The sequence below is a fragment of the Mya arenaria genome, chromosome 4, assembly GCF_026914265.1.
Source record: "Mya arenaria isolate MELC-2E11 chromosome 4, ASM2691426v1".
Taxonomy (NCBI): Eukaryota; Metazoa; Mollusca; class Bivalvia; order Myida; family Myidae; genus Mya; species Mya arenaria.
In genome coordinates, this window is record NC_069125.1 from 20,889,864 (window position 1) to 20,915,211 (window position 25,348).

The 25,348-nt window shown below is 36.1% G+C and overlaps 1 protein-coding gene across 3 annotated transcripts in view; it reads left to right on the forward strand.

Moving 5' to 3' along the window:
• The window catches only part of LOC128230404 (calumenin-like), a 60,261-nt gene extending 35,288 nt beyond the window's left edge, over positions 1-24,973 (forward strand). The window contains exons 6-8 of one of the 3 annotated variants that reach the window (XM_052942633.1): positions 67-127; positions 13,193-13,428; positions 21,103-24,973. In XM_052942633.1, the coding sequence (XP_052798593.1) occupies positions 67-127; positions 13,193-13,428; positions 21,103-21,207 (402 nt within the window). In that variant the 3' untranslated portion in view covers positions 21,208-24,973. Of the gene's footprint in view, positions 1-66; positions 128-1,347; positions 4,367-13,192; positions 13,429-13,682; positions 13,880-21,102 lie in introns of those variants that run through there. The other 2 variants (XM_052942634.1, XM_052942635.1) reach the window with 2 other exon arrangements.
• The last annotated feature ends 375 nt before the right edge of the window (positions 24,974-25,348 follow it).

The window sequence follows — 25,348 nt, forward strand, 5'->3', positions numbered from 1 at the left end:
TTATCTGACTTATTATAACAAACTGCTAGATGTTGGATGACTATAACTGTATGTGTTATATTTCAGGAAACCATGGAAGACATAGATAAAGACAAAGATGGGAAAATTAGTCTTGAGGAGTACATTGGTAAGCTTAACAATTTAAGGGACTCTATAAAGAACAAACCTATACCAAAATTGAAGGTTTGCAGTTTATTGTAACATGATATGTTTGTCTTACATTATTCCCTCCAAGCCACTGTTTCAGAAACATGACCTTGAAGGATTTAATGAAGATGTTTTTTTTTTTTTTTTAAAGGCAGTAATTATTAATAGATGCACAAAGTTTTGATTAACATGAAGACAAACACTTTAAACTTTGAGTGCGGTCAAAGTTTTTTATAAGACTGTTGACTGTGACCTTGACCTCTGAACTGACAGCCCACCCAAAATAGGTTTTATACTAGTAAAGGGCAACTACCATTGAAGTTTCATGATCCTAGGTCATGATGTTCTTTGATTTATTATGACAAATTTTTTTCACAATGCTGCATGCTGTTAGTGACCTTGACCTTTTACCTACTTAAATATTTGGTATCTTCAGATTGTCGGATGTTCTATGTGAAACGGTTCTAAGTGTGTTTTGAAGACAAAGTTTTCATAATACTATTTACTGTGATTAGGAAAAAAAAATACTGTGACAATGACCTTTAACCTACTGACCCCAAAAATAAATCAAAGCGCTTAAAGCGTTGAATGGCTTTCAGTCTGCAACGTTTTTGTGAGTATAGTCATGTAATTGTAAAGCATAATTAACATAAAAATCTAAAGAGTATATGCTCGCTCATAATTTCCTTTGGAAAAACTTTTAGAGTTTTATGTTGTTTCTCAATTAGATCATATAGTATAAGTTACCTGAAATGTGTAATACGCCAAATATATACGTATAAGGTATGGAGTAATTCTCAATATCATATAAACCTTATCTGGAGCTTTGGTTTCAAAAAAAATGCACTGCCACGGATAAAGCATTTAGGAATTTTAGTTAAATCTACTCTACAATTTGAACTTGACTTAGGCATATTAAATTTACTTCCAGGATATGCCAGCCTAACCAAATGCATCCCAACAAAATGCATTGGACATATTAATTAGGTTATGTTTTAGACTTCCTTCTACAACGTCAAATACCTCTGGATCTAATCACCCAAATACTATTTATCCCCTGTATGTTGGATGTATATGTATCTTAATAATGCCCTCAACCTATGTCACAAAATAAACAGTGATTCTGACAATTTTTGTTGGTTAAACTGAGTCGTAAATCCAAAATTTTTTGGTAAGTAAATAAGTCAACATTCTACTCAGGAAGCATCGGGGTGACCGGCCAACCACACGACCGGCTCAGAAAGCCACTTCTGAATGGCCCCCTCCATTTCCTTGCGGTTACAAGACCTGAAGAGCGTGTTGCTGGGTTCAATTGTAGACATCCTGTAAATAGTGTTAGTGGATAGATGAATATGCGAGACAGTTATTTCATCAAAGTGATTATCAAATGTTTAGTAATAAATAAGCAGCATTTTATCGTCAACTATATATGGTAATTTTAGCTAGGCAGATAAATTTACATAGGTATCTTAAAAAGTTTGTCATTTTTTAATACTAATACTCCATTATATTTTTTTTAAAAATCCATTGATGTATATGCACAGCATAGTTAGTTTCATTTAGCACACCTTAATATATACAACAACAAAAGCACCTACTGAAAAGGATGTTTATCAAGTGGAGTCTGTCCAGTTAACTTTTTTTGTTTGGTTCCCGTTAGGTTGTATTGGCGGGCCAGATTTGTTTTCAACACCGTCTTCATTATCCGGAAACCGTGTACACTGTGTCACTTCCACCATATTCTGCCAAGTATTTTACCTTGAACAAAAAGTTGTGCATTAAAATACCTGTAAATCCACATATAACTGCAAAACAGTAAAAACTAGGGATGGAAACTGGATACCAAATCGGTGTCCGGATATTTGTATCAAGTATTCGAATACTATCCGGATACTCATATCAAATTGTTTTCATAATAAGTAAATTTCCTATTATATGTCACCCACCTTCTGTTATTTGACATAATTGTCCACTTAATTTATAATTCGTCATATGGCAATTTCACTTTTTCATTCATTCTTTCTCAGTCTTAATAATTTATAATGTTATAATCAAAGCTAAACAACTCATTTTACGTCATAAAACTCATGATGAATACCACATAAACACCTCGCGAATTTGATAGTCACTTCGGCCGGGGTGGTTGCTTGGTTACTGCCACGTGCTTTCGAGTTTGTTATTTATCAGCAGGTTTCATGTTAAATGACGCTTTGATTATTTGATAGTCGATTGTAATTTTATTTCATTACATTGTTTGATTTAATGCAATACCTACTATTTCTGCGGTATTTTGTAATGAAGGAAATAATTGCAAAAAAGATAAGAAGACAAAAAGACGATCTGATTTTTCTTTATTTACATGGGTGTACTTTTTTTATTCATCAATAAACTAAACATGTTTACATATCGTATGAAAAATAAAATACACTACACAAAATAAAACGTGAATAAATACTAAACAGGAAATAAATCATTTAAATATTTGATAATTTAATTTAACACTGTACACACACTACTTTCAAGTCCGAAATGTTTGAATACTTCACAACAGTTTTCATTTGATGTCGCACTTAATCGAACACATTGTTCAGAAACAAGATAGCGTCCACCATGTTACTGTTGAGGTGATTTCTAATTTTGCTCAGTACCAGACCGGTGAATGAGAACACTCGTTCGGATGGAACAGAGGTAGCCATTACGGCGAGGACACTGCGCGCCACGTGCGCCACTTTGGGGAACCTGGCCTTATTGCGCCGCCACGACTCCGTCGATCTTCACTGCCAGGTACAACTGAAGATCGTCATCGACCACCGACTCCGGTGACGTAACCATGAAGTCGAGCCGAGGAAGCAATGACCTTTAGTGGAACGTCATCGAGCAGGCCCTCAAGTACCTGTTGAGTCTTCCGGCGCAACTGTCTTGTGAGGAAACTCAGCTTCTTATAGCGCGGGTCCAATAAGGAAGTCAGCATGGGGAGGGACTCAGCTGCATACTCCGTGAAAGGCTGGAATCTCGCAGTGATTTCGTCATGCAGAGTGTTCTTGACCGACGCAACCAGGGATGAGTCATCGTTGTTCGGATACAGGACATTGTTGAAAAGGCTGGAAACTATCGGGAATAACTCCCTGATGGACACGTCCTTGTCTCTACCCATGAACGTAGTTACGGACGTGAATGGCTCGAGAACATGGAGAGTTCCCTGACGACGGCCCAATCGTGGTCACGAAGAATGAGGTCTTGGTCAGCCCGTTTCAGCACGTCGTCGTCCATCATGATTGGACGATCAATTCCTACGGATTAATGATCAATCCGTTTAATATCAACTAGTGCCAATTAGTGTCAATTAAGCACATCTGAGATCATAAAACAACACTTGTCATTGTAACCAAGGTCATAGAACTTCACAGGGTGCTGCACAAGGACACAATATCACGCCTTGTGCAAACACCCAAGTAGCAGACGATTTGTGACACATACCCGCTTCGCGACAGACACTGTTGATCACCTGAAATATTTCATCTATGTCTCTGCTAAGCTATTTCATTGAAATTCTTAACGAATATTTGAATACCCATTTTGGTATCCGAATACTTGCGTGATATTCGGATATCCGGATACTCGGATATTCGCTTCCATCCCTAGTAAAAACTTCAAGCAGAACCATAGTATCACACTCAATGTGGTACAATTAAATATTAAAATTTGAAGCACTGTCAGCGCCCCCTAGTACTGGCTTGGTTTTTGTGCCTGCCCTTATATTGATCATATCACGTTTCAAAAACAAATCTGAATATTAAAGCTCAAATTATGTATTTTTAAATTTAAAGACACCTAATAAAAAAAAAATCAGTCAACTATGTTTGAGAAACTTACAACGGATGTTGCAGCATTCGCTTGTGACTTTCGCTCTTTCAAGGCTGCCAAATCCTCCACAGTTTTAAGGGGGAAAGATATCCCCTCTGGCAACTCACTTGGAACTGCATCTTGTGCTGAACCTCTTACCAGGATGAGATGCAGGAGCCGCGTTTGCTGTAGCAATTGCTCCTGCTGGTCTTCCAACATCACAAAGATCCATGTGTCCCCATCAGGAACAAATAACATTCTGTCAAAAATAAAAATTGAAACAAGACACTTCAGGTAATATATAGTGAACCATTAAACCAATAATGTGATTGGCTGTTTGTTAATGTTTATAATAATAAAAAGATGCAAGGTTCAATTATGAAAATCATTTTACATTCCATTAAAATTTCCTATTTACCCTCTTGGCCATCATCCTCATCATCACCATTAGCAGCAGTGGCAGGCTGTTCATCCTCGCTCACATCCTCGTACAGCCTCCTTGGTGCGCTTTAAAATTGGATTAAAGATTAATGATTGTCAGAACCCACCTATTCAAGAGAAAAGAATATGTTAAAGTCTCTTTGGAGGTCTATATGTAAATAGGTTTCCCACAGCTGCATGAACCATTAATTTGTCGTTTTTTTTAGTTTTGTTTTGTTAAGCCATCTGCCATCCCGAATGCCTTAATAATTTATATCGATATTATCGCGAAATTATATGACAAGTTACAAAATCATAGCACAAACAATACTTCTACATGAAAGTCATCAGTAATTCACTTGTTTAAAATCAAAATACTATAAATATATATACAACTTGCTTTTAAAGTTAAATAAGAACCTTTACCTTTTCTTTAAAGATGCCTTTTAACCATTGTTTTTCACTCAATCACGTTTATCATTCGCGCGTTGATAAAATATCACGTGTCAAATTTTCCGCTTATTTTTTTTTTAATTTGTGACTAAATTGCTACTAAAAACACAACTGCATACGGTTTATATTTAAGAAGTTATAAAAAAATGAAATTACGGAAAAATATCTGTTCCTTGTGTATTTATGTATCTTCGCCACAACATCGTGCCTAACCATCTAACACTGCCCTACTATAATGATATACCGAGTATATGGGACCCATATGGGACCTATCTGGGGCATATCATGGCAAAAGATATGAAGCCGATGCATGATTTAATGCACTTTTTTCCCCATAGTATCGATCTTTACATATTTTCATATAACAATGATCTTCGTTTCCCTTTGTGTATCCAATTAATATAGATGAGCAGCTATATGGGTCCCATCTGGGATTTCTCAACCATATGGGTCCCACATGGGCCCCATTTGTGCTTTTTGCCCAGATTCATCCCATATGGGACCCATTTATCCTTGCTTGCTGGGAAATAGCATTTAATTGCATCATCATGTAACTCGCCGATATTGAAATAATTGCTTTTTGTACAATTTTAATCACGTTATATTACGCAAAACGCAGCTTATTCAAACTATATTAACCGCATAACAAAGATTGAAATCACATAACTGCGCTACTTTTAGTTAGCTCATTGATATGCAGAACGCAGTCCGTAGCAATTGAAGCAGATTGCTTACTTATTTTCGACGTAACTGTTAATGTAAATTAGGTTGTTGACCAACGCAGTTCTAACTGCCCTGGGGTTGATACGTCCCTTGCGCGCATTTATTCGCCAAAAGTGAAAAATGTAATGTCGATCTGCCGATGCCATTTCCGAGATACGGTTATTAAAGTCTGCAGGTCTAGCAGCCTACAGCCTAAAAAGGGTTCATCTAAAGGGGCAACTTACCACTGAAGTTTCATGGTCCTATGTCAAACTGTTCTGAGTTATTCAGTGGATCAAGTTAAAAGTCCTAAGTTTGTTGTTTTTGATCTGCTGAGCTTAATAACAAAAGGGGTCATCTACTGGCCATGGACAACCTACTTCTGAAGTTTTATGGTCCTAGGTCAAACCATTTTTGATTAAGTGTGTGCACCATAATTTCCTAACTTGACCTTTGACATTCTGACCTCAAAAATAAAAGGGGTTATCTACTGGTCAATGGCAACCTACCACTGAAGTTTTTTTGAGTTATTAAGCTGACAAGACTATGAGGTGTTTTATCAAGTCCTGAGCAATGACATCCTCTGGTACTCCCGATACACACAGCTATGCTTCATTGTGTACAGTTGGCAATTTGGCTAGGAAAATCTCGTAATCATGAATAATTAATGAGGCAGTTTCATTGGTTCCGTAAAGTACCAGATGCTTTGCGCTTAAAAAATATTCTGGCGATTGCCAGAGTTGAACCGTGTCCGCCATCTCAATACAATAATAATTGGCAGTAGTCAAGACCACATGGCCATGGAGGCTACTGACACTGTCCAGTTATTGTACAATATTTGAGTGAAACATGCAAATTTATTGGAAGAAGAGATGTCTCTCCTGCCTCATGCATATTCATTAAAACGTGATTTTGTCAGTCAATTGTCCCACGGTATTTATGAAGTGAAACGGAAGAAAAGTACCTTGGTTGCCAACGATTGAGCAATGAGTACCTAGAAACAAATTTCAACAGTCCAAGATTCTCAATAAAATGACCCCCTTTGTCTATTGACCGATCAACATTTGCAAACCGACATTTTCTAATACTAAAAATAAAGAAGTACATGTTCTGATGTATAATATTTTGACCAGGTTTTCACGAAGTTATTAGAATGACATATGTCAATGTTTGGGGTAGGGCTGGCTGCCAGGCAGGCAGGCGGCATCAGACTTACCTTTGGTATCAAATTATTTTAGTTAGGTTTGACATATAGATATTATGGAGACCTTTTATAGGATTGCGTTTGGGGCTCCCTAGGGTTTATTTAGGGTCAACATATTGTGACCAAACTTGGTATATAGGAAGAGTTTATGGAGCACTTTATGGGATTGTGTTTGGGGCCCCTAGGGTCAAGGTCAAGGTCACTGCTAAAAAAAATAAAACTGTTGGTACTGAATAACTTAAGTTAGGGTTGACATATTGCAACGAAACATGTTATAGCGTCAAGGTCAAGGTCACTGTTAACTAAAAAAACACAGTGACCAAACTTGGTATGTAAGAAGAGTCTATATTCAAGGGTTAGCATTTGGGGCCTATAGGTCAAGGTCACTGTTACTTAAAATAAGAATAACAGTAGAAACTGAATCTCACAACAAAGGCCGAAGTTCTTTAGTCAATTATTCAGTCCTACAGTTTATGCCGCTCCTGAGCATCAAGATGATGCTCTGCTTTATTGGTGGAACTAATCTACCATAGCTGTAAACTGATCACTTGACCCCATCCCGCTGGGAGCTGTTTGCCTGACTAATTTGAGCTTAATAGCTGTTCTTGTCTAGAGATTTGGGCTATTTTATGTTAGAAGTTTTTTCTTGGTATTTCATCACTTACTTGATAAATTTAGTAGTTTGATATCAACTTATGCACATCTGATTATTATAATAACATCATTATTGAATTGAATGCTTATGAATAATTTTTCTATATCATAGTTGTTATTATTATTATTATTATTATTATTATTATTATTATTATTATTATTCCCCCCTTCGAAGAAGAGGGGTATATTGCTTTGCACATGTCGGTAGGTTGGTCCGTCCGTCCGTCGGTAGACCATAGCTTGTCCAAGTGATAACTCAAAAATACCTTAATGTATGGTCATCAAACTTGACATGAAGGTTGGGTCTGACCAGTAGATGACCCCTATTGATTTTAGGCCTCATCTGGTCAAATGTCAAGGTCATAGTGACCTTTAATGGTAAAATAATTTTAAAGCTTGTATGAGTGATAACTCAACAATGCCTAGACCTATGGTTATCAAACTTGATATGGAACTTAGGCCTGACCAGTAGATGATCCCTTTTGTTTTAGGGGGTCATCAGGCCAAAGTCACAGTGACCTTGAATGGTAAAAGGTTGTCCGAGTGATAATTCGACAATGCCTGCACCCATGGCCCTCAAACTTGACTTGGAGGTTGGGCCTGACCAGTAGATAACCCCTATGGTTTTTGGGGGTCATAGGGCCAAAGGTCAAAGTCACAGTGACCTGGAATGGTATAAGGTTGTCCGAGTGATAACTCAACAATGCCTACACCCATGGCCCTCAAACTTGACTTGGAGGTTGGGCCTGACCAGTAGATGACCCCTATGGTTTTGGGGTTTTTGGGGGTCATAGGGCCAAAGGTCAAAGTCACAGTGACCTGGAATGGTATAAGGTTGTCCGAGTGATAACTCGACAATGCCTACACCCATGGCCCTCAAACTTGACTTGGAGGTTGGGCCTGGATTTTAGGGGTCATTGGGCCAAAGGTAAAGGTCACAGTGACCTTGAATGATAAAAGGTTGTCACAGTGATAACTCAACGATGCCTGCACCCATGGCCCTCAAACATGACTTGAGATGTTGGGCCTGACCAGTAGATGACCCCTATTGATTTTAGGGGTCAAAGGTCAAGGTCACAGTCTTCTCCTTGTGATATCTCAACCATGCCTGAATCTATGATCATCAAACTTTACATGGATGTTGGATCTGACCAGTTGATGACCCTTATTGATTTAAGGGGTCAAAGGTCAAGGTCACAGTGACCTTAAATGGTAGAAGGTTGTCCGAGTGATATCTCGACAATGCCTGCACCCATGGCCCTCAAACTTGACTTGGAGTTGCATCTGACCTGTAGATGACCCCTTAAGAATTTAGGGGTCATCAGGTCAAAGATCAAGGTCACAGTGACATTGAACGAAAAAAGCTTGTCTGTGTGATAACTTGACAATGCCTGCACCCATGGCCCTCAATCTTGACATTCAGGTTTTTGGTGACCAGCTGATGACTCCTATGGATTTTGAGGTCATAGAGTCAAAGGTCATGGTCATAACACACTCTATCCTCACACTTTGAATGGTCATTATCTTAAAACTGCCTTAACGGCATCCAATGTCAGTGACAAATCAGCTGTCATTTCGGTCCATGCATATTTCATTCAATTTCCGTATAATCCTGACAACATTGCGCTCAGGGGGGGCATAATGTTTGACAAACATCTCTTGTTATTATTATAGTTATTATTATTGTTATTATTATTATTAATATTATTATTATTATATTCCCATAATAAATCCCAACGTTATTGAATGCATATCAAAAATATGGTAGTCTGAATTCCACTCTGCTTATTATAACTTAATCAAAAATGTATTTCACAGGAAAACATACGAACCTCAATCCAAGCGATGACTTCAGAGTTTACAAACTTTGGACATCATAATTATGAGATTGTTTGCAATTGGATGATATTGCTATGATAAATAGATAAATTTATCTAACTTGACTCGCGCTCCAGAGGCATGTAAATATTCAGGAACATGGTTCTTCAAAGAAACATGAAGATAAGCACGAAGGTCTTAGCAGAGAACACTTCCAATCTATCAGTATCTAGACAGCTAGATGTTTACCATTTCAAGGTTAATGAATTGTACCATTATCATAAACATGAGCAGCTCGTCAATACAAAGAACAAGGCGAATTCGTGTCATCGTTAGAAATAGCAATTGACTCAAGAACTTCCCTCAATTCTGCATATAATGATCGTCAAAAAATCCCACGAATGTTCACTTTGTTAAAAACGGCCGAGTTACATCAACAGGAAATCACGATTATTGTATACTCGTAACATAAGTACTGTTTTTTGGTTGTTGTTGTTTTTTGTGCTGTGACATTAAATAATTGTTTTCATAAGAGCAATTTGTTAAGTTTGCTAAAATTTAAAACATTTTCTTCTTGTTTTGCGCAATAAGGCCACAACAAATTGATCATTTGTTCGTCGGATTTGCCGCACCTAAAATTCGAAAAACGAAAAAAAAATAAAAAAAACTTTTTTTTTGCGCCCGCACATACTATTTGGCCGCGCCGCGCATATTATTATTTTTTTTACTTCTGAATTTCCTCTATTTTCTGAAGTTTTTTTTAACTTAAAATTTAAACCTGCAACGTCGACTTCGCCCTTTTTTGGAGGTATTTCCAGCTTTCATTCCCCGCGAGCAAACTTTCCTCGTGTCAGGACAAAATCAGGTCCGGGTAACCGCAAAACAGCCGATATATGTTGACAGTGTTTTTCGTCGGGAATATTTTGCAGGACGCACTGTTGTTATTTATTTCCGGTATTAATTTGCAGGATACTTTCAGTTTTCGTAAATGTAAAATACACATTTTTAATTGAAAATCAGTGTCATAGTCAATGGATTATAGTCTTCAGTAAACAACAACAGTTTCACAGCGTCGAAGGCAATAATTATTTATGTGTGTTTTAAGTAATTCATTGTTTTGTACTCAAAATTTAGTGTTAAATAATAACTAAATCAGATTTTGAGTGCAAAACTTATATTAAAATACACGGACACTCGACTTACAACAAATGAACATGTTTCGGTGAGTTATTTTTTAAATTCTAAAATGCATTTCTCAGTCTTTAATTCTCAATGTCAAAGTCACTACAACCTTATCATTTGCTTCAAGAGGTTCAAATATAGACCTGACCCAATTTTTGAAAATGCTCAAATGATGAATTACTCTTACTAGTCTAAAAAAAAATTCTTTTGTGATAGTATTAAGTTACGGGATGAATACAATAGTTTTCTTGTTGGTCTTCGAATAATTGCACGTTACTTTGAGGAATGTTGTCTTTACAATATATCCATGCTTAAATTGAAGTTAATAGTAAAGCACTGGATCTTATTGCCATTTTTTTATATATTGAGACAGATTTTCATGTGATACAATCAAAACCTTTTAATTTATATTTAAACTAAGAACCTATGTTTGCAATTAAAAGGCATTTCTTGACATATTGCATGATATATTTGGTAAGAAATAAACTTTTTATATATTTTTTTAATTTTTCGCCTTGCGCTCGCCTCTGAATTGCCTGAAATTTAAAAAAAAGTATTTTAATTTTTTTTTCGCTCGCTCGCTCCTACTTTTTTTGGGCAAAATCCGTAGAACAAATGATCAATTTGTTGTGGCCTAAAGTGAATTCTGTAACTTCTAACTTCGTTTCGCTGTAGTAGCCTCTCTTGACTTCAATACACAAAAGTACGTAACACATTCATACACATAAGCCAGTCCATGTTTTGACCGAAAAATAAAAAGGAATAACTAGATAGGCAGGTATATAATAAATGGAATATTATAATAGGGTGCTTTTCTGGTGACCTGCATCACGTCTCGTTCCGTGAGTAAACATGTATCCGTGTTTACACATCGAAATCGACATGATACAGGTCACCAGAAAAGCGTCCTATCATAATATCTCCTATACATAACAAACTTTGTTATAACTGCTTGATTGACACGGATAAATATATTTATACCATATTATATCATGTATAGGACGCTAGCATAGATAGGACGCAGGCAAAAATATCGTTGAGAAAACGGGTAAAACCCCTTAATATATAAGATAGGACGCAGCGGAAAAATGTCAAAATCGGAGCGGAAAAATTGAGGTTGGTAAAGTATTTATAACATATTGAAGTAATAAAACAAACAAAAATTGTATAAAAGGCATATTTCGATAAGTGTCTTGTGTATTTCGATAATTATCGTCGTATTTCGGTAATTAAACGTACACAACAATGATATATGTCTTGACATTTTGAGAACATTCACGCATAATATAAGACTTATACAAATGCTTTAATAGACTAGTTCTGACTGACAGTCAACCGTTGCATCTCCAGACATGCCTTCTGAATGACAGTCAACCGTTGCAAAACAGTGTATTGTCAAAACTAATGATTGTTTTGATAGGGGTTGTCGCTGCGCGGATTAAAGCATGTGAGCATAATTATTGCGTGTCGGTAATTAGCCTTGCCAGCATAAGGCACCTCGGGTAAAGTGCGAACAAACAACAATACGGTATTACCATCGCAATAGTTCGTTCTATTGATGTTTTTCTAATGACAGACAGCGGGTGTTTTTCACACCTTCGCACATTTGAAAAGATTTGATAGTGACAATAATGCTACTTTGCGTTATGCACATTCCTTTATTATTTTTTTAAAACAGTAACATACAACAAAATGTTTTGTAAAATATCGAAACATTAAAATCATGAACAACGATTAATTGATAAATACCTCCTTTCCCGATTTTCCGTTGCCGTTATAACTCAATCCAGTTAAAGTGCTGACTCACATCGATTTTATGAGTAGCGTCCCTTTTGTAAAAAAGTAAACACTCGTGTTTGTTTTCAATTTATTTCTCAATAAATCATTTTAAAGTAAACATTCAATATATTTCTGCGTGTGTTAACTTGCATGATTTTACCTATGTCAGTTGTTCACGTCGGTGCCACACAGTACAGATACTTACTATTACCGCGTTCTTCCCCGGTCCGATATTTTCGACCTGAAATGGACTTGGAAAAAAGAGATGAAATTCTAATAGCATAAAAAGGACGCAGGCCATTTTTAAGACGATAATTGGGGGTAAAAAAAGTGCGTCCTATGCATGATATAATACGGTACATGTAATACATTATATAAATCATAAATATCTATTCTTTCATTCAATTGTAGATGAGTATAATTGGGTTAATATTGATATTTTTATAGTAAGTAGACAGCTTATGTTATTTTAATGGAAGTATAAATAAGAATCCCATATATAAAGTTGTTCTATTTGAAATTTGATGGCAGATCAAATGATACATCACTGAATATTTTTTTTCTATGTACTTCAATGTTTCATTTTGTTGCCATGAAATCAATGGTTATGGTATTTTTTTTAAAATATTTCCAAGAATAGTTTGAAACTAAAGTAAATGATTGCTTTTCTATAGTCATCATGACTTTTTGTGCAGAAATCACACTGAAGTTGTACTCTGATTAATATCCTTCTGACCACAAAACTGACCAGGGCAGAATGGTTAATGGGCCCCTGCTGACAGAAATTGTTTATCGCAGTTACATGCATAATAAACACTAAGCTGTGAAGTGAGGCTTTGAAAATGGGCTAAAATCCAGAAACCTGGCATAAACTGTAGGACTGTATTGAAAACCGCATTGCGGTGTTTCTTATTACCGGGTAGATATAAAATTAACTTATTATCACTGATTTGTATAGTGATTTGATAAACATTGCTGACTTGCAAATAGCTGATATATACGATGAGGATGATGAAGATGACGATGATGAGGGTGATGATGATGCCAATGAAGACGGCACACCTGACTGGGTGGAGTCTGAGCGGATGCAGTTCATCAATTTCCGGGACCGGGACCACGATGGACATCTGGATCTAGAGGAGGTCCGCCAGTGGATCATTCCGGAGAATTATGATATCAGCGACTCGGAGGCAAAACACCTAGTCTCTGTGTCAGACACTGATGGGGTTGGTGATTTATGGCTTATTTTAGCTCAGTGTGCACAGTGGTCAAGTGTAGCAGTTTCCTTCAGGTCTAGGCATTGGTCTTGATGCTTTTGCTAGGATTTTAGAACATTTTTTAGCAATTTAAATGCATTTCAAAATTAATGTTAGTTGTACCAATGTCTCAAACTGAAGGTAACTGTTTGCATGGGCTACATGCACCAAAACATGAGATATTAATGAGTTTTGATTTCATGTTGAGTGTGGGTTGTTTGTAGGCGACATGTGGCCAAACAAGGAGGAGGAGGAACCTGAGTGGGTGAAAGGAGAGCGAACTCAGTTCTCCACTTACCGAGACACAAATGGAGATGGAGTTATGGATCGTGATGAAGTGAAAAACTGGATAATTCCCCCTAATTATGACCATTCAGAAGCAGAAGCTAAGCATTTGATATATGAGGCTGATGCTAATAAGGTTTGTGCAACAGTATACTTTTATAATGCTTTGTAAAGAGGTTTGTGTGGTTAACTGGTGTTTGCAGTATGATATTATTTGCATGGATGTAACTAGTGGTTGACAATATTGTCACTTAGTAATTTGAGAATATTGAAACAAAAAGTATTTGCATGCACCTTCCAATAAGGACCTTTTATACCTTTTTTATTGTAAAGCCTGTGTGTGGTGAGAGAGACATAGTTCTCACAATGGCAATTCTTTGTACACGCGTCAACTTGTACTGACCAAACCTTGTCCGTGCTGTATCTTGGCTATGCATTTAGGTTTTTCAAAAAACTTACCACCATGATAGGTGGAGTTTTGCACACAAGACCTGTCTGTACCTCAAAGATCAAGGTCACGCTAAGAGATCATAGGTTGAAATGATCCTTGTCCGGTGCTTAAACTTGACCATGCATTATAGAATTATAAAAAAACTTGCTTTGAAGGTTCACCATGATGAGATGGCTTGTCATGCACGAGACCAAGGTGAGGGTCATGCTTAGAGGTCAAAGGTTGAAATCATCAGGTTCACCATAATGAAGTGGCTTGTAGCGTACAAGACCTAGGTCTGTACCCCAAAGGTCAAGGCCACGCTTAGAGGTCAAAGGTTAAAATGATGCTTGTCTGGCCTGTATGTTGACCATGCTTGCAAAAATTTGCCACGAAGATTTACCATGATAAAGTGGCATGTCTGGCACAAGACCCAGGACTATACCTCGAAGGTCAAGGTCACATTTTGAAGTCAAAATGAGTACTGTTGATAGTACATTGATAAATTGAGTACAAGATAAATTTAGAGGTGCAGGTCTATTTAAAATATAACACTTAGTAGAACGTAACCAACAGCTATGTCATAATAATCATATAAATTATCTGCTTATTGTTCTACTCCATGTTATTTTGTGTTGCAATTGGATGCAAGAGTATTTTTTCTGTGTCAAAGGCTTTTTAGACGGGCTTGACAAATGGCGACAAATGTATTATAGTAATTGTCTTAGGTCTGGCATGCATATTTTGTACTGTCTGAGGCATTAACTGGAAAGATTAGTGGTAAATTTGTATTGTATTTTATAATATTGACTGATGTGATGAAACCTCTTTTCCCTGCATACACCCTGTACACATGGTGCTTTAATTGCCGTGTTATGGCTGTGTTTGTACCCTTCTACATTGTCATTCTCTTTCCTTTAAAGTATATAAGAATCACGTACGTCGTCACGTCCGTCTGTTTATCCACCAGTTGGTCCATCCTTTTTTTTGTCCAGTCCATACCTTCTCATTCACGGTCTGATTTTATAATTATTTGTCTGAAGTGACCATAGTATGAGGATATGTTACACACAATACCCGTGACCCTACCTTCAAGGTCAGGGTCGCAGCAACCTTCTGTAATTAGTGTGGTCTGTCGTCTGTCCCAGTTTTAGTCTGGTCCATATCTTTCTTGTTCATTGTCTGATGTTTTGCTATATATTAAAGCCTTACTTAAAGCTGCACTCTCACAGATTGAAGGTTTTGACAACTTTTTTATTTTTTGTCTTGGAACGAGCCAATTTTTGCAAAAATCCATGGAAACCAGTTATATAAATCTGCTGACAAAAAATTAGATTGCAGATTTTTATATTTAAGTTCAAAAATTGTTGTTTTATGCATTTTTCCTGAACCATTAGTAACGGTTTAAGCCATAAAACATTAATTTTCGAACGGAAATATGAAAATCTACGATCTGATTTTTTGACAGCAATCTTATATCATTGGTTTGCAGATATTTACGCAAAAATTTGCTCTTTCCAAGCCAAAAAATTAAAAAGTTGTAAAAATGGTATATCTGTGAGTGTGCAGCTTTATGATAGTTTGTGTCATATCCATTTCTCCCACATCAGATAAGTAGATCCAATAATTTAGCTATGCTAGAAATCCTTATCTTGCCCACGGGCGAAGATAAAATGCCCGTATGGAACTTCTTTTTAATGGTCTTTACATTGTAGTTACCTCCCTTGTTAAAGACTGTCGTCTGTAGCATATTGGAAACATTTTCTTGTGATAATATCTAGAACGCTAATTAATTATTTCTCGCTTCAAATGTCACCACAAATCAGTTATCACACACCTTTCAAGAAATAATGCTTCACTCTCCTTAGAACTATTTAAAGACTGATTTGACTGTTAACATCATCTAAATCGCTGCGCGCATATCCATGACAACCACAATTATCGCATATCCATGCGCAATTATTTTTACTAAGCACAAAAGAGTTCCAGCAAAAGATACATTTTTACTTAATTTTTAACTGAGGTGGGAGAAAAAGCATCTACCATAGCTGCTCGTGTAAGATAGGTTCATCCAGACCCTCGCGCAGGGTGTTTTGCGGAAACTCTGTAAACCTCGTTTCCGCAAAACACCCTACGCTCAGGTGGGGATGAACCTATCTTACACTCTCGGCCATGGAAAATACTTATAATCTTTCTCATTCATGGTTAGATTTTAAAATTATACGGCATAAGTGTCCACCATAGCATGTATATGTGTCGCACACAAGACCCATGTATCAGGCAGGAAAAATAGAGGAAAAGGGCAACCCTACTATCTTTCATTATTCCGCCAAAGAAGGGCTTATTGAAATCGCACTTTCGTCTGGTTTTCCGTGTTAAGGCTGTAACTTAATCATGCAAGGAGAAATGTTAAAATTACTTGGTACATGTGTTCAGTACATAAAGGTGACGTGTCACTGAATGACCCATGTCCCTACTTTAAAGGTCAAGGTCACTCATGCAGGTTTATCATCATCAATGCTGCTTGGAGGTGTCCGGGCTGTAACTTTGTCATGCAGAGACAAGATTACATGGCATATTTGTTTTGTACATTAAGATGACTTGTCAAGTGCAAGACCCAAGTCCCTACCACAAATGTCATGACCACACTTACAGGTTTATCGTACAATGTAGTTGGTTGTGTCCAGCTTGTAACTTTGTTATGCACAGAGGGATTTAAAAAAAATTAGCACACCTCAGCCTCACAGTTTTCAGTTATGATAAATCTTCCTGAATTTAGGCATAAATAGTAATTGCAAAATGCGTTGAACTGAAGGGCACTTTGGGGGAATTCACCACTTAATGTGACAGCTCTTGTTTAACCTGTTTATACATAATATTTATACATAATGTGCAGGTTAAAGCAATATGTCAATGTAGTACAAAACTATTCACATGCAAATAGTTTCATGATTTATTCTATACTATATATTATTTAACTCTTCCATCATTTTAATAAGTGGATCAGTGCAGTTTTCTATGCTATACTTTAAAACATGAGAACTGGGATTTGAAAGGTACAAAATTTACAAGCCATATAACGCTGGACCTAAAAATAGAATTATGTAATCAGACTACCTTTAAGAAGGTTTGCATATGTATATACATGTATATATTCAATGTTTTGCTTAATGTTTATTTTTTCTCAGTCAAGTGTAAGTGTGTTTGTGGTGTTTATGGTTCTGAATGGTCGTAATGGTGGAGGGACAACTGTGTAGAAGACAGGTTTACACTGTTATCTAGTCTAAATTACACAAGTCTTCCCGAAATGTGCCGGCCAAAAATGTACCGGTCCGGCAGCTCTTTCGTAAATCACGGTCCGGATGACTGACCTATTTTGTGACGTCTATAAATAGCGAAAAGGTACCTAAAAGTGAAAAGTATTCACTGATTATTTGCTTTAGCGGCAGTTAATCGATCCCACATTGATATTTGACGTCACATAACATTGCCAAAAGACGACCATTTCTGATATGGAATCATGGTGTTGATTGTCGGAGATAAACGAGTAAATATGATCCATCTGTAACGGCATTTGATTACAACTGTTTTGATTGGTTCTTGGTTTGCAACAAGGCACAATCAAAATCGTCAGCACTCAATATGCTTCGGCTTTGGTGTCAAAATGGCAACGGTTGGTGGAAATATTGGAAAACCGGAAAACACCTAAATGGCGGGGATGTTGAAATATTTTTGGCAAGACTAATGGTATATTTTTACTTAACGACATGTCCATTTAGTGTTTATATGTTGTTGATTTTTGTAAATTAAATCAGGAAATTATTTTTTAAGTCTTTTTATCCCCCGCTGAATCGAAGGTTTCGGGAGGGGGATATTGTTTTGGCGTTGTCCGTCAATCCGTCATTCCATCTGTCCTTCCGTCCGGTACCATATCTTGGTAGGCATTGATCAGAAAATGTTCAAACTTGGTCAGAATGTGCCCCTTGATCAAATCTCGACCACCTGTAAAAGTGGGTCACATGGGGTCTAAAACTAGGTCACTAGGTCAAATCTTAGAAAAATCTTTGGAACACACTAGAGGCATTATACATGGTCATATATTCATGAAACTTAATCAGAATGTTTTCCTTGATAAACTCTTGATTGTAAATAAAACTCGATCACATATGATCGAAAACTAGGTCACTAGGTCAAATCTTAGAAAAATATTGTCCGGAACCATATCATGGTAATGATTGGTCAAGTAATGTTTAAAATTGGTCATGATGTAATATGGACCACTTAAAAAAAATGGTCATGTGGGGTCAACAACTAGGTCACTATATCATATCTAATAGAATTATTTTGTCCGGAATGGAAATGATTGGTCGGATTATGTTCAAACTTGGTCATGATGTACCCCTTGATGAAATATGGACCGCTTGTAAAAGTGGGGCACATGGGGTCAAAAACTAGGTCATTTGGTCAAATCATAGAAAAAATTTTTTAAACACATTATGTTTGGTCTAATATTCATGAAACTTGATCAGAATGTTTTCTTGATGAACTCTGGGATATCTTTTAAATTGGGTCACATGTGATAAAAAATTAGGTTACTAGGTCAAATCTTGTCCGAAACTATTTTTTCTATTTAACTATAACATGGTCAGAATGTTAAATTTTGACTGTGTTTTAAAAGTGGGTCAAATGGGTCAAAAACAAGGTCAATAGGTCAAATCATAGAAACAATATTGGGAACACACTAGAGGCAATGTGATTTTCATGAAACTAAATCAGACTGTTTTCCTTGATTGTTGTTGAATAGTTTGAAACTGGGTAAAATGGGGTCAGAAACCAGGTCAGTAGGTGAAATCTCTGAAAAATTGTGTCCCGAACCAAACAATGGTATTGAATAGTCAGATATGTTCACATTTGGCCTTAATGAAATCTTACAAGAGTTTTAAAATTGGTCACATGGGGTCAAAAACTAGGTCACTATGTCATATCTTACAGAAATCTTGGGAACACTCTAGAGGCAAAACATCTGCTCTAATTTCCATGAAACTTAATCAGAATGTTTGCCTCGATGATATCTTGGAATAGTTTAAAACTAGTAGGTCATGTGGGGTCAAAAATGAGGTCACTGGGTCAAATCTTAAAAAAATCTTGTGGACACTCTAGAGGCTATATTTTTTGCAATATATCTGGACCACTCTTCATGAAACTTAATGAGAATGGTTGCCTTAATGAAGTCTTAGATTAGTTTGGAACTGGGTCAAATAGAGTCATAAACTAGGTTTCTTGGTCAATTCTAAATGCTACATTATGTAAACAATATATTATATAACAGTTGCAATCAAACTCAAACTTATATATATATATTTCACCAACAATTGATTTGCATTCCTTGACTTAGCCCAATCAGGCGGGGGATATCAATTCAACGAATTTACTTTTTGTGTTCTATTTAATGACATGTTTGTTCAGACAGGTAAATATTTTTTCGGACCAGCTGAAACTTCCAACGTGCTTGTCCGGTGGACAGGCAGACTATTTGCAATTTCGGGAAGACTGTTATACAGTAATGGACTTAGTGTTCTCTTTCTTTAGAGAATCATTTGATAAATAATAAAGATCAATAAGTTTCCAGTTTTTCACTTTCATTTTTAGCTCTACTGGCCAAAGGCCAGAAGAGCTTATGCGATGGTAATGTGTACGTAGTATGTGCATCCGTGCGTCCCTTCGTCTGTAAACAATTGCTTGTGAACACAATACAGTCTTCAGTTTTGATTGTATCTCGATGAAACTTGTACAGTATCTAAATATCCATTAGAGCTGGGTTCCATTCGAAAACCAGCCAGATCCGCCCATGCATGCCTAGATTATGGCCCTTGATAGTATAAAAAAATGCTATTGTGTAAACAATTGGTTGTGAACACGATACAGTCTTCAGTTTTGATTGTATCTCAATGAAACTTGTACAGTATCTAGATATCCATTAGAGCTCGGTTCCTTTCGAAAACCAGTCAGATCCGCCCATAAATGCCTAGATTATGGGCCATGAAAGTTTTAAAGAAATGCTTTCTATTTTTAGCCAGGTCTGCATGAGCGAATTCTATTTTTAGCCAAGGTTACATGTACATGTAAATTCAAGTCTAGAGTTAAGGGAGACAATTTGCAAGTCTAGGATTTTGAGAGACAATTTGCTTATTGCTTCTGCAGTTGATTTTGTGAATTACTCTGCCTTGTTCTTGTTAAAAGCCCAAAGGCCATTTTTTAGCTTTAAGTTCTGTAGTTTGCGCATTCATCTTAACAAAATTGGTTGTGAATGTTTAAGTTATGCACCTGGTGTCATTACTGGCCAAACCCAGGGTTCACAGGTTTGGTAAACATAAATCTGGAAAGGTTTGAAAATATTTTTGTGTGTTAGTGCATCCATCTCAGCACAATTGATTGTGAATGTTTGTTCAAATTGATCAATGGTGTCCTAGGATTCCCTTGACTTTGACCTTTCGACCAACTTTTTTTTAACTTTTAAAACTACAGAAATTTTTACTATGAGTACAGTTTTGAAAGCATTTTTTTTGTCAGATGACTTTTACTTGGCACATATTAAAATAGTTCAGCAACTAATCTGCTTACAATTCTGGGCTCAGATGTTGAACGTGCTACGTTTTCAGGTAACCCAAACACAAAACATAAACTATATGTCTGTTGCCTTTTACCCATACATACATGCTGTAGATTGATATGACCACAAAAGCCATGCCAGTAGAGCTTAGGCCCTTTTGGGCTTCTTGTTGTTGGTTTACAATCATAATCATTCATGTGTTACATTCTGACATTACAATTGTATTTTGTCTTACATTTGCAAGTTTGCTTTTATAATTTGAGAAAGCTGTATCATTTTGTTAAAACATAGTCACATACTGTCTTTTTCTCATTTTCAGGACGGCAAGCTCACAAAACAAGAAATTCTGGACAAATATGACATCTTTGTTGGCAGTCAGGCCACAGACTTTGGTGATGCTTTGACTCGACATGACGAGTTTTAGGCCTAAGAATACTCAACCCCAGATTAAGTTTGTGAAAGCCAGTTAAAACATGATTGTGTTCAGTGCTGCAAGGAAAACTGTGCCTACTGCTTTATTGCTATGAAAGTGACTTAGATATGGCTTGATACATGTACATTGTCTGTACTATGCAATCATTTATTAGCTCACCTGACCAAGTTGTCTAAGGTTAGCATTTGTCCGTTGTCCACAATTAGTTTGTAACCACTTTAACATCAACATTTCTGAACATATCTTATTCAAAGTTGTTCAAAATTTATATGGCCACAAGATCCCAGCCAAGTTCGATTATGGGCCAGATATGACAAGTAGGTCAAGAGTTGTTGCCCTTGATTAACAATGCCATATTTAACATTGTTTACACTCTAGCACCTTCATGTATTCACCGAACCTAAAAAATGCCATATTTTACATTTGTTACCACTCGAACAAGTACCTTCAATTTCTCACCAATCCTTATAATATTTAATATGAAAATGATGACCATAAGATCGTAGCCAAGTTTATGGGTCAAATCTGACCAATGGCCAGTTACATGTATCCAGGGTCTATACTTGGTAGCTCTATACTAGCCAAAGGCCAGAAGAACTTATGCCATGGCTTGGTGTCCTTATATATCAGTCCATAAATATTTGCTTTTGAACTCGATAAAGTCTTTAGTTTTAATTGTATCTAAATCAAAGTTACACAGTAGTTAGAATCCATGAGAGCTCAGTTTCTTTCGAAAACTATGACTGGTTTAAAAGATCTTGATCTTCTATAAACTTATACAGAAGTTAAATATTGATGCTCAAACTAACCAGATCCTCCCATGCATGAGTGGATTATGGCCCTTGAAATTGTCGAAATTGCTATGATTGAGGTTGTGAACACAATAGAGTCCATTTATAACCCAATGTTTACTCAACTTTAACAGTAGTTAGATATTGACTAAATGACTGTTCCTTTGGAAAACCAGCCAGATTTGCTTATGCATGACTGGATAATGGCCCTTGAAATTATCAAAATAGCTATAATACAGCCAGATTTATTTATCAGAACTTCAGATGATTTGACAGTGTATTTAGTTGTGATTGAAAGGCTACATTACTTATGCATTAAGCAATGAAGATGACTGACACTCCAGTGCTATTGAAGGATATTAAATTGTAAAATGCGAATTCATTGGAAGAAGAGTTTTCTCCCCTGCCTCATGTATAGAATATTAAAACGAAATTTTGTCATTCAATTGGCCCACGGTATTTATGAAGGATAACAGAATAAAGTACCGTGGTTGCCGACAATGATTTATTTTATTTATAGGTATGTTAAAAGTTGACATTGTAGTTGATCAGGTATTTTTGTGATATTTTCATATACACTGACTGGTGGTTTGTTCATGTTTTAGAGGATAACATGAATTGAAATAAAATTGAAATTGTTGCATCAAGATGAAAACTTCAGTAACATATGTAAACAATGTGGTTTCATTAATAAGTATTGTTATGGAGTTAGCATTGTGTAATAGATTATATGAACATGCTTTTTTGTAGGGAAAGTATTATTTCTACTTTTTAAATTGTATGTACTAACTTTCCAACTTTTTTTTCAAGCATGAAATAACTATTTAGAGATTTTGTAGGGTTTTATCACTGGTAGGCGCATTCTTTGAAAACAAAATTTTTACTATTAATATATTTGACATTTATAGTCCATGTATTTATCCACCAGATATGTTATTGTGTTTATTTTACAATTTGTCAATGTAGCTTATTTTACCGAACAAAGCTTCCTTAGCCATACTTGTTTTATATTTGCTATTTTGTAGTGTTAGTGATTGTTATATTACATGTGCTTGCATGTTATTGTATTAAGCTCACCTGAGCACAAAGTGCTCAGCGTAGCTACTTTGATAGGGTGACTGTCCGTTGTATGTTTGTCGTCAACATTTTCCTTCAAACAACTTTTTCTCTGAAACCACTGGGACAATTTCAACCAAACTTCACAGGAATGTTCCTTGGGTGGTACTCTTCCACAAGATTTCAATAAAAGTGATTTAAAAAAGAACCCTGGTTGCCATGGCAACCGAAAAGAAATAAAATGAAAATGTTCTTAAAAAAACGCTGGTTAGATTTCATAATGAATTCACAGAAATACTCCTTTGGTGGCCCTGTATCAATTTTCTTCGATCCATGTTGATTGGTCATCTTTCCACTATATGTTTATAAAAAAACATGGCCACCAGGGGGTTGGGCATCTTTCCACTATATGTTTATAAAAAAAAATGTCCACCAGGGATGGGGCTTCTTTTAAATTTATGTTTATATGGCAAACTAAAAATCTTTTCAGAATGCACTGGCCTGATTTTAAAATTATTTCACAATTTTTTTTTTCTTAGGTGACCCTCTATCAAATTCCTTCTCCCCATGTTGATAGGTAAAAAAATGGCTGCTAGGGGTGGGGCTTAACTGTTCAGTGTATGCCCCTATATTAAAGACAATTTTGAAAGTCTTTTTCTTAGAGACTTTTGGCCCAATTTCAAAATAATCTCACAGAAATATTCTTTAGGCTACCCCATATCAAACACATTCACCTCATGTTGATTTGTAAAAAAAAAAACATGGCTGCCAGGGGTGTGGCTACTTTTCACTTTATGTCTATATGGAAAACTTTAAAACCTTTTCTTCAGAAACTATTTGACCAATTTTAAAATAATTTCACAGAAATATTTCATAGGTGTTTCACTGTCAAATTCCTTCCCCCCCATGTTGATTAATATAAAACAAATAATTTCACAGAAATGGTCCTAATGTGACCCATTTATCAAAATTATTTATTTTATTTTCTTAACTTCAAACTTCATGAACTTATTCAAAGTAATAAAATGCACTTTTGTTTCTAGCTATATAACTCTAACTTAAATATTGTAAGAGTTATGGCCCTTTGTAACTCTTTCACTGAATACACATTTTTCATATTTTAATAAGCCCGTTTAAAAAACAGGAAGTGTTATAGTTTCACCTGTTGCGAGAGGTATCCACCATGTTGTCTGATCAATAACTTTATAACCCTTTGTCCCATCAGTTGAGTGATATATGGCCATCTATGCCCTCTTGTAGTATACACTGGTCACAGCGGATTTCAATCAAAACTACTCGCATGTTTTTTTGCCATTCAGATATATTTGATCAAAATCAATATTGAACTTGGTTCAGATAATTTCATTGCTTTTTTTCTCAATATCGTCAACGCCACCAAAGTATCGTTGGATAATTAATTGACTGACAAAGTTTTGTATTATGAATTTTAAAGTAAATAAAATTGACAAAAAAAATCTGATTTGGGTGAGATTCGAACCTTAAAAGCTTATGTTGGGATAACAGAACTTCCAAGGATACACATTTTGCCAGTCAATTGTCTGATGGTACATGATGGGGCGCAGAGCATAATTTAGTACCAGGAGTGTCTGGCATTGTGGAAGTATTTTTGTTGTGCCAAATTTACATTTGTCTTTTTTCAAGTGTTTTTGCCAAAACAGATATTCTTTCATGTTTGTTATGGAAATGATCTTTCCTTAGTCATGATTTTAAGTCTTTTGATATGAGTTTTCCTTCGAGCTAGTCTTGAGATAAAAGGACACCTTTCTCACCTAATTGACTTTTACAGGTGCTACGATTTGGCTTTTTTTAAGCAAAAACTTTGGCAGATACCTTAAATGTCAATAATGATTGTACATGATACATTAATTTTTAATAAAAATCTCATTTTCTTTGACTTGTTTGCTTTTATGTCATCATTATATATGTGAAAGAACTGACAACATCGGATCAGATCAGAGGGACTTTGAAATGATGGCATATCAATCAGGGGCCTTATGTATGCATGCGACTCGAACCTCTGCAGTTCCTATGAAAATAGCAATTGTGTTGTCAAAAATATCATTGTGATTTGTTATTTAGCTACATCTTGGCCTTTTCTAATCCATTTCAAAGAAGGGAGATGTTTCATAATTTCAAGGGTGAGAATCGTAAGTGGATTTAGGTGATTTTTTGCCATCCTTGTTTGTAGCTCTACTGGGCAAAGGCGATGGCGTGTTGTACGTCGTCCGTGCATCCATGCGTCTGTAAACAATTGGTAGTGAACA